The following is a 10187-nucleotide window of genomic DNA, read 5'->3' on the forward strand; positions in this document are numbered from 1 at the left end:
ATCTCCCTCATCCTCCTCACAGGATCCAAACACTGGAAGCGTCATGGGCTCCATGTGCTCATCCTCATCTCCCTCATTCTCCTCACAAAATCCAAACATTGGGAGTTTCAAAGGCTCCATGTGTTCATCCTCATCCTCCTCACAGGATCGAATCACTGGGAGCTTCGTGGGCTCCCTGTGCTCATCCTCCTCAAAGGATCCAAACATTGGGAATTTCATGGGCTCCCTGTGCTCATCCTTATCCTCCTCACATGATCCAAACATTGGGAGCTGCATGTGCTCATCCTCATCTTCCTCACAAGATCCTTGGCTTCATTACTGGGATAAACACCCCAGTGGTGGCTGTAGAACTCCACCAGTTTGCCGTGCGAGGGATGTTTGCTTTTCCCACAGGGAATCTGACTCCTAAATCTGCTCTGTTCCCTGCAGTTACCCCGACTCCACGCCTACAAAGGCTACTGCAGCAACCAGCTGGCAGCCAAGGCCCTGCTGGATCAGAAGAAGCAGGACAGGAGGGTGCAGGATTTCCTGCAGCGCTGCCTGGAGTCTCCCTTCAGCCGCAAGCTGGACCTCTGGAGCTTCCTGGACATCCCTCGGAGCCGCCTGGTCAAGTACCCCCTGCTGCTGAAGGAGATCCTGAGGCACACCCCCAAAGAGCACCCCGACATCCACATCCTGGAGGAAGCTGTGAGTCATCCTGATGTGCTGCTTCTGACCCAAGGATGTGGTTTGGGAGCTCCCAGGGGCGTTTTCTTGAGGGGCACAAATCTGTGCCAGGGAAAGTGAGGGATTAATCCATGTGGATTGAATCCTTTGGAGTTGTGAGGGAGCAAGAGCAGAGGTCACACAGGGTTTGTTAATCCCTCTTAATCATTTGTTTTGGCTTTTAGATATCTATAATCCAAGGAGTCCTCTCTGATATCAACCTGAAGAAGGGCGAGTCTGAGTGCCAGTATTACATTGACAAGCTGGAATACCTGGATGAGAAGCAGAAGGATCCAAGGATTGAAGGCAGCAAAGCTTTACTGTGCCATGGGGAGCTGAAGAATAAAAATGGACACGTGAGTCCCTCATTTTGCACTAATCAATTCTCAAACCTTCCCTCAGAGCTGGTTTAAACTCAGAGCAGGACTGGGAGCCTTCCATCCTTAGGGATAGTTTAGATATTGGATAAAAAAGCAGAGGAAATCCCTTATGGGCAGCCTCGTTTCAGGGTGTAAGGGAAAGTTTCCTGCTGACAGCTCCACAGTCAGCTTTGGGAAGCTGGAAAACCATTAGCACAGAATGCCCAGAGAAAGTGCTCTCCATGCAGAGGGATTTCCTGCCACTGTTTACTTCCAGGTGCTCTGACATTCCCCATGAGGAGCCCTGGCTCTTCCAAACAAAAGGGTTCCTGCAAAGCCTGTTTGGCTTTGGGCTGGGCTGCCTGCAGTTTATCTCCCACCCGCTGCTCTCCAGGCTTTGCTGCCTTTTGTCCTGATTTCAACCTCAAATCTTCTCATGTTTTCTTTGTTGATTGGATTTGTTGTTGTTTTTTTGTCTAATTGGCCGTTTTACTCCTGCACACGAGGCGTTCCATGCTCTCAGGAAAGATATGGCTCCTTATCATCCTATGTCTGTGTCTGGGAATCATCATTCCCTTTCTAGGGAACAGTAAAACCAAATCAATAAAACAATAAAGCTACTGATGTAATCCTTGGCATTGTCACAGGAGACTGAAAATCATTGTGGGTGAAACTGCAGATAAGGTGGCCTTGAACCCCAGAGGATGTGTGAGCTCATGGAATGGAGAGTGAGCGTTGGGATGTTTTCCCTTGCAGAAACTCTACGTGTTCCTGTTCCAAGAGATGCTGGTGCTGACGCGGCCGGTGACGCGCAACGAGCGGCAGGCGTTCCAGGTGTACCGGCAGCCCATCCCCGTGCAGGAGCTGCTGCTGGAGGACCTGCAGGACGGGGACGTCAAGATGGGAGGCTCCTTCCGAGGGGCTTTTGGCAATTCTGATAAAGGTATGGATCTGTGAGTTCACAGCCAGGGCTTGTGTTAGAAAATGTCCTTGTCTCCCTGCTGGATTTTGGGATTTCAAACCTACCAATGCCATCTCTAAATGCCAGCTGGGAACATATGGATGATACAAAGGCCCCTGGGAATCTCATCCCTGAGACAATGAAACATTTCATGAGAGATGCTCCCCCTTCCTACCAAAATCCCTGTTATCATTTAGGATTTCTATTGGTCTTTAACTTTACTAGATGATTGGTCTTTTCTCACCTAGAATCTTAATTGGATAGTTCTCAAGTTACAGTTTTACTGGTTAGAATTTCAATCCCCCTAAACCCTAAAAAGACCCCTTGCTGTGCTATGTAACTGAGTTTTGCTGGTAGAACCCTTCAAAGAAATAAAGCTCCCTGCAGAACCTCTACAGCATCTCCTGAAGTCTCATTCCTTGCTCATTCAGCTGAGAAGCTGAATTCTGCCTCGGGGGCCCCTGGAGCTATCCAGACCTCATAGCAGCCCAAAGCTAGAACTACCCTAGCCCAGGCAGCTGCAGGAACTGATCCACTTTTCTTTTTATCTGCAGCCAAAAACATTTTCCGAGTGCGTTTCCAGGACCCCAGCCCGGGCCAGTCGCACACGCTGCAGGCCAACGACGTGTTCCACAAGCAGCAGTGGGTGAACTGCATCCGCACGGCCATCGCCCCCTTCCAGAGGAGCACTCCTGCTCCAGAGCTGAAGGAGCTGCCTGAGCTGAGTGAGGAATCCGAGGAGAACAACCCCTCCGTGCCCAACATCCCAGCCCAGCAGCGCCAGTCGGGAGTTTCCCACATGGAGCTGGACGAGAGCGCGGCCGAGTGCGGCTCCGTCCTGGACTCGGGGCTGAAATCCCACAGAACCTCATCCGGGCACAGGAAATCCAGGGAGAAGCAGCTCAGTGGGAAGAGGAAAGAAACGCTGGTGTAAGGAAAAAACAAAAAAAAAAGGAGCCCTGGTACCACTCTGGGGGAAAACTGTTAATTTATAAATAATTCCTTGTACATTTTCGTACCGGGGGCACCTTCGGGGCTCCACGGATCAGATCCTGGGTTTATGTTGGAATGGCAGCTACTGGTGTGCAGTCACTGTTGAACTGGGCTCTGTTTTTACACTCTGAATCCACCAGGGGTTTCCAAAATCTGAACACCACATTTGGGTTACTGGGAGTTTCCCACTGCTGTGGTAGAGAACGGAAAGTAAAGTGGAATTTTGGGCAGCACCGGGGGTTTTGATCAACACTGCAAAAGTCCTTTAAAGGACTCAGCACCTGAAGTCACTCTGGTGTGTGGTTATGGTAATTCCTGGAAATTTGCATGATGCAAAAGGAGAAATCCTAAAAAAAAACAGACCCCAAGTTCAACAGGTTCTCAATTCACCTACTGGAATCTTTGATCTCTGTGTGTCCTTTGTACATTCCTCTGTCTCACTCTTGTATCCTGCCAACTATTTAATTTTTTTATTAGTTTTGGGGTTGGGATTTTGGGTGGGGTTTTTTTTTTGTTTGTTTTCTTTGATTGGTTGTTTGGGTTGTTTTTTTATTTTTGTACTTTTGTTTCTCAGACTTGGCATTTCCTTTCCAGTACTTGATCCTTCATGCTCCAGGGGGTGATGTCCCAAGTGTCCCTCACATCACCCCAGAGCAATCCACTGGGAGGAGACACTACTGAAAGAGAACTGCTTTACTGCAGGGTGTAGGAAGGTTGTAGGCACGTTGTAAAAGGGTTTGGGGAGCAGTGAGTAGAGGGGTAGCAGGGAGTGAAGGTAGATTTTTGTTGCCTTTTGGAAATGAAACACTTCCCATCGGGAAGCAGGACTTGGAGGCAACCAAGGGGTTCTTGCATGTGGTAGAAAGGTAGAGGAGGAGTTGGAGGTGTGAGGAGAGCAGGAGGAGTGGTTGTAAATACTCAGGGTGGCAGCACTGCCATCTTCTAGCACTCCAAAGATCCAGAGGAAATCCAGGGAAAGATCCAGCTTGGGAACAGGGCAGCAAAGGGGGGACAGCTCTGAGCACAGTGGGGTGTCCCTGAAATCTGGGACTGGGATCCTGAAATCCAGGACTGGTGAGTGGGATCCTGAAATCCATTTAGGTTTGGGGAGTGGAATCCTGCAGTCCCTGTGACCTGAAATCCAGGTTTGGGGACTGGGATCCTGCAATCCAGAATTAGGATCCTGAAATCCAGGCTTAGGGAGCCATTCCTGAAATCCAGGCTTGGTGAGCAGTAACTCCACATCCAGGGATTGTCACTGCCTGTCCCGTGTCCAGCTGGGAACTTTGGGGGTGGGCAGAGGGTGTGTACATAGACACAGCGTGTGGTTCTCTGTAAATGTTGTACAGTTTCCAGTGCCAAGTTCCATTAAATTCCTGACACCTCTCACCTGCCTCCTGTGTCCGTGCTCCAGGGATAAACAGGGATCTCTCCAGGCTGAGGCTCCAGGAGGAACCCCTGTCCTCCTGCCATGAATTTTGTGTTCAGGCAGGACAATCTGGCATTTTACAGCTTCCATGTCCAGGCAGGACACGAGCACAGCAGCTGAGTTTATGGACTCAGTTTCTCAGGGAAAAGGGATTCTCCTCACCCACCCCTCATTTAGTAAAGGTTAAACCCTTGGGAAGGGGGATCCTGCTGGGCTGATCCCGAGGATCCTGTACCAGGATAAACCCATCCATGTTCCCAGTTTTCCCAAAACCTGCAGCCTGACCTTGTGTGGGGTGTTCATGGAGCAATCCCAGCTCCAGGCTGGCCCCACTCCCCCGGGAGGGAGGGAAGGAGCAGCTCCGGTTTTGGGGACAGGATTTACAGCTGAGCCCTGACCTCTGATTGGATCCAGAGGGAATTCAGCCCTGCCCGAGCAGGGAGAAGCTGGAAAAACAGCTCCTCCTGTAAAAAAAATAAAAAGCATCAGTGAGCTGCTGGAGCACAGGGAGAGGAAATCCCATGGATTGTCTGTTTGTCCTCCCCAAGAGAGGCTGGGCTCAACCTTTGTCTGGTCCTGCAGCCGACGGCAAATCAGCCAAAAATCCTTAATTCCCTTTGGAAGTAATTCCCTTCAAATAATTCCCCGCAGCCCCTGCTGCTTCCAGTCCCCGCTCTGTCCCTCCGGCAGGAATGTGCAGCCGTCTGAGCCCTCCCTTCTCCAGACTAAACAAGCGCCGCTCTGCTCCCCGGGATTCCTCCCGAGCTGAATTCCGCGGGATCCGGCTCATTCCCCATCCATCCATGGGCGTGGAACCCGGGATAAAACCCCCAAGGGCTGAGCGGTGCCACCCCCGTGCCAGGAAGGGGCTGGGGACGTGTCCGTGCCCACGGATGTGGCAGCTCCGCCCTGGGCGAGCAGCTCCGGCTCCGTGTTTGCCTTGGGATCCGCCCAGCGCAGCCGCCGCCTCCCGGCGGGACCTTCCCGGAGCTGGGGGCGCCGTGGGGCACAGCCCGGCCCCGGAATTCTGCATCCCAATCCTCTTCTCCAGGGTGACTCCTGGCATCAGGGTCCCTGCGCTGCGGCTTGAGGAGCTGCCCTTCAGCACCCCCTTGGATTTGGGAATCTCCGTGGAAGCAAAGTCTAAAACAAGGCACCAAATCCCAAATTTCACTCCAACAACAGCCCCGAGACCCTCGCAGCCCTTCTGGCATCAACCCTCTCCAAAATCCCGTTTTCCACACTGAACCCGGGTGGGTTTTTTTCGGGGTTTGTGGAGGTTCCTCCCCCTCCCCTGCCGCTCCTGGATCCGTCTGGGCTGGTTCGGGGACTCGGGGCCCCGCGGAGCTTTTCCCTGTCGGAGCCGCTTCCCTCCCAACTTTCCCTTTTTCCATGAATTCATCCCCTCCCAGCCCTCCCCTGCCGCGTCTGCAGCTGCAAACCCAGACACATCTGTGCACATCTGGGCACGAGCCGCCTCGGGAGAATCCAACTGGAAGCTTTTCACCTTCTGGATTGGGGGAATTTTCCCCTCATTTCTTGGATTGGGCCCCTCAAAGCCAGACACCGAGCCTGGAAAACTCCGTGTGAGGCTTTAAGGGGCCCTCCTTCATCAAAGCACCAACTTCCCCAGCTCCAGGTGGAGACATCCCGGGAAATTCGGCTGCCAAAAAAACCCTGCACGCTCCCAATCCCACCGTGGTGGTCTCCCCTTCCCTGTGCTACCCCTCAGCCCACCCACTGTAAATAGGATTAGGCCATAAATCACGGGATTTTATGGGCCAGCAGGAGGTTTTAGTGGGATAATTATCCTGATAAATGAGGTGCAGTTAAGCACAGACAAAATAAAGGGCTGGCTTTGACCTTATCCTGAAAATGGGGATGGGATAATGGGATATGGTGAGTGCTGGTCACAGGGATATAAAGGAATGGGATGGGAGGTGATGGGTGCTGGTCATGGGAATGGAATGGGATAAAGGTGATGGGTGCTGGTCACGGGGAGATGATGGGTGCTGGTCACGGGTTGGGATGGGATCCATGGGATGGAAGATACGGGATGGCAGTCACGTGGATTTCACGGGAAGGAAGCAGCAGATTCCACTTTGATCCACACCAAGGGCAGCACAGCCCCTCCACCCTCAGCCAGGTGACACAGGGACCCCAAATCCTCCCCGATTTCAGCTCCAGCCCCTCTCCCACAGTTTGAACCAACACTGAACCCTCCCGGCTCTCCAAACCCCGGTGACCTGTTGGGATTTTCCTCTCCCAGGCGGTTCCCAGCTCCGCCTCCCCTTGGCTCTTCCCTCAGTTTGGATCTCATTAAACCTGGAGCAGAGCAGCCAGTGTGGGCAACAGACAGAGAATGAGGGAGCAGCTCTTGCCCAAGAGGAGCTGCCAGGGCCTCCCCTCCCCGAAACTCTCCCCAGACAGGTTCCCAGCACGGCTCCCACAATTCCTCCCGGGAATTGCAGCGTCCCACACGCCCAGAGCTTTTTCCAGGGGAGGTTTTCCCCAGAGAGCTTTCCTCTCCCACATTTATCCCACCATTCCTCAGGTATCCCATGGGCTGGGTTTGATTTGTGCCCTTCCCTCCAAATATCAAGCTGGGTTAAACTGGGATCAACTGGCGCCCATTTCCTGTAGCTGAGAAAGTCGAATTATCTTCTGCTGTGGAACTTCCATGGTCCTGCAGCTCCTTGATCCGGCTGGTGAAGGTCACAGGGCTGTTGTGGGCACAGAGGAAAGAGGGAGGGATAATGGATGGATAGCATCCAGGGATGGATGGATGGATTGCATAGAGGGATAGATGGGATTTATGGAGAGATGAATGATGGAATCCATGGATATCGATGGGATCCATGGATGGATGGATGGGATCCATGGATGGATGGATGGATGGATGGATGGATGGATGGATGGATGGATGGAATCCATGGATGAATAGATGGGATCCATGGATGGATGGATGGATGGATGGAATCCATGGATGAATAGATGGGATCCATGGATGGATGGAATCCATGGATGAATAGATGGGAACCATGGATGGATGGAATCCATGAATGGATTGGATCCGTGGATGGATGAATGGAGAAACACCCCCTCATTTGTCACTGTCCCCTCCTTTACTCCCTGAGTAAGAGATGAGTAAACCCAGCCTTACAATGGGGAGAACACTCAGCTCAGCTCAGCCCTGAGTAACAGGGCAGGACCCCAGAGCCCCCCTCGCCCCACCTGGATCCCCGGAGGTGACTCAGGGCTGCAGCAGCTCCGGATCTGCCGGGACCTGCACCGGGATCCTCCCTCGGCGCCTCTGATGTGCTGCCAGCACTGCCTGGGGCTGGGACACTGGGACCCCTCCTGCTCCTTGTACAGCTCCAAACCTCCCAAATATCCCTAAAACCGGGAAAATCGCTGTCACTCCCCAAAACCACAGAGCCACAGCCCAAATCCCTTCGGGAGGGCTTGGCTGGGATCTGACCCTGTGGGAGCAGCGGGATGAGAGCCAGGCTGGCCTAAGGGGGTTGGGTCACTTCTTCCCCAGCTCCCAAAAATTCCGTGTCCATTCCCATTCCTGCCTCCTCCTGCTGATCCAGAAAGAGGCTGAGGAAGGGAAGGAGGGAAGAAGGGAAGGAGGGAAGAAGGGAAGGAGGGAGAAAGGGAGGGAAGGAGGAAGGGAGGAAGGGAGGAAAGGAGGAGGCTCCATCTCCTCCTCCTGCTGATCCAGGGAGAAGCCGAGGAAAGGAGGGAAGGATGAAAGAAGGGAAGGAGGGAGAAAGGGAGGGAAGGATGAAAGCAGGGAAGGAGGAAGCTCCATCTCCTTCTCCTGCTGATCCAGGGAGAGCCAAAGAAGGGAGGAAGGGAGGAAAGGAGGGAGGGAAGGAGGAGGCTCCATCTCCTCTTGCTGCTGATCCAGGGAGAGGCTGAGGAAGGGAGGAGGGAAGGAGGAGGCTCCAGGCTCCATCTCCTCCTCCTGCTGCTGATCCAGGGAGAAGCCAAGGGAGGAAAGGAGGAGGCTCCGGGCTCCATCTCCTCCTCCTGCTGATCCAGGGAGAGGCCGAGGAAGGGAGGGAAGGAGAGAAGGAGGGAGGGAAGGAGGAGGCTCCGGGCTCCATCTCCTCCCCGCCGGCGCCTCGGCGTGCCGGGACAGAGCCGCGTGCTCCCTGGGCAGCGCCATGGCGGAGCGGCTGTCGGAGGAGAAAATCGCGGAATTCAAAGAAGCTTTTTCCCTCTTCGACCGCGACGGCGACGGCTGCATCAGCAGCAAGGAGCTGGGCACGGTGATGCGCTCGCTGGGCCAGAACCCCAGCGAGGCCGAGCTGCAGGACATGGTGGGAGAGGTGGACGCCGACGGCAGCGGCACCATCGACTTCCCCGAGTTCCTGTCGCTGATGGCGAGGAAGATGCGGGACACGGACAGCGAGGAGGAGATCCGGGAGGCGTTCCGGGTGTTCGACAAGGACGGGAACGGCTACATCAGCGCGGCCGAGCTGCGGCACGTCATGACCAACCTGGGCGAGAAGCTGACGGACGAGGAGGTGGACGAGATGATCAAAGAGGCCGATTGCAACAACGACGGGCAGGTCAACTACGAGGAGTTCGTCAGGATGATGACGGAGAAGTGATGGCTGCAGCTCCAGGTAACTCCCTGGGATGCAGCACCCGTGGAAAACCCCCAGATCTTGGCTCTACACCGTGTTTGTGGTGCTTTTGTAATTTCTTTTTTTTTTTTGTCCATAGGGAACAGAGGTTGTGGTGGTGGTTCTACCCCAGCCCCTCCATCCCCTCCCACCTTCTCCAGGCTGGAAAAGTCTTCTGTGTTTGATTTGCAGATGGATTTGGGGTCCCCGTGGGATGTCTGGTGTCTGTAGATATTCCAGTGGCCACTGAATATTCCCTGACACCCCTGAGTCCAATAAAAAACATCCCCCCACATCCTGGTGGCTGCTTCATTCGGCTTCTCCTTGGGATCCTTGCAAAAAAAACTTCCCTGAAAACCTGGTCAGGCTCAAACCTGAGCCAGCTCATCTCCATCCTCTTCCCATTCCATCCTCCTCCCAAAAAGCTGGAACGATGCCAGAGACCATCCCAGATCTCATCCCTTTGGGGATCTCAGGGGTGCTTTTCCCTCTTGCAAGCCAAGAAAACTGGTTTATCCCTAATCCCCATCCCAAAGCCGAGCAGAGCAGGGCTCACCTCTGCTGGCCGTGACTCGGTTCCCCCACCGAGGGGGAATCCTGGCATGGGATCGTTCCCTCCACAGAGGAACCTGAAGGAAAATTGATTTTAATGGGTCTAATTAACGCTCTGTCGTTAACGAGCAAGAGCTCTGGATGTTCAGCCCCACTTCCAGCCCATCCCTGGGGCTGGGAACTTTGGCAATCCCAGTTGTTTTCCCGGGAGAACCGGGCGGGTCCTGGCAGAGCCCAGCACACCCACACTCGCTGCCAGCAGCTCCTCCTCGCACTCCCAGGGTGAGAACAGGGCAAGGTCCAGCCCCAAAATCCCCAAATCCGGCAAAGTCCAGCCTCAAAATCCCAAAATCCAGCCCCAAAATCCTCAAATCCAGCAAAGTCCAGCCCCAAAATCCCCAAATCCGGCAAAATCCAGCCTCAAAATCCCAAAATCCAGCAAAATCCATCCCCAAATCCAGCCCCAAAAACCCCCAAATCCGGCGAAGTCCAGCCTCAAAATCCCCAAATCCGGCGACGTCCAGCCCCAAAACCCAAATCTGGCAAAA

The 10187-nt window shown here is 53.8% G+C and overlaps 2 protein-coding genes across 3 annotated transcripts in view; both read left to right on the forward strand.

Moving 5' to 3' along the window:
* Positions 1-4407, forward strand: part of NET1 (neuroepithelial cell transforming 1) — a 48541-nt gene extending 44134 nt beyond the window's left edge. For both annotated transcript variants that reach the window (XM_056482287.1, XM_056482288.1), the window contains 4 exons: positions 430-687; positions 891-1061; positions 1821-2007; positions 2580-4407. In XM_056482287.1, coding sequence (XP_056338262.1) covers positions 430-687; positions 891-1061; positions 1821-2007; positions 2580-2959 — 996 coding nt within the window. In that variant the 3' untranslated portion in view covers positions 2960-4407. The remainder of the gene's footprint in view (positions 1-429; positions 688-890; positions 1062-1820; positions 2008-2579) is intronic.
* A 4215-nt stretch (positions 4408-8622) lies between these two features.
* On the forward strand, positions 8623-9559 carry LOC130248500 (calmodulin, striated muscle). Its single transcript, XM_056482289.1, has 2 exons — positions 8623-9087; positions 9188-9559. Exon 1 carries the CDS (start codon positions 8623-8625, stop codon positions 9070-9072), a length of 450 nt encoding a protein of 149 aa, XP_056338264.1. The 3' UTR covers positions 9073-9087; positions 9188-9559.
* Positions 9560-10187: the final 628 nt, after the last annotated feature.

Source organism: Oenanthe melanoleuca, chromosome 1A (assembly GCF_029582105.1).
Source record: "Oenanthe melanoleuca isolate GR-GAL-2019-014 chromosome 1A, OMel1.0, whole genome shotgun sequence".
Taxonomy (NCBI): Eukaryota; Metazoa; Chordata; class Aves; order Passeriformes; family Muscicapidae; genus Oenanthe; species Oenanthe melanoleuca.

Bases quoted from the DNA above. Each gene is read 5' to 3' on its own strand.
- LOC130248500 (XM_056482289.1), top strand. From the start codon at position 8,623: ATGGCGGAGCGGCTGTCGGAGGAGAAAATCGCGGAATTCAAAGAAGCT.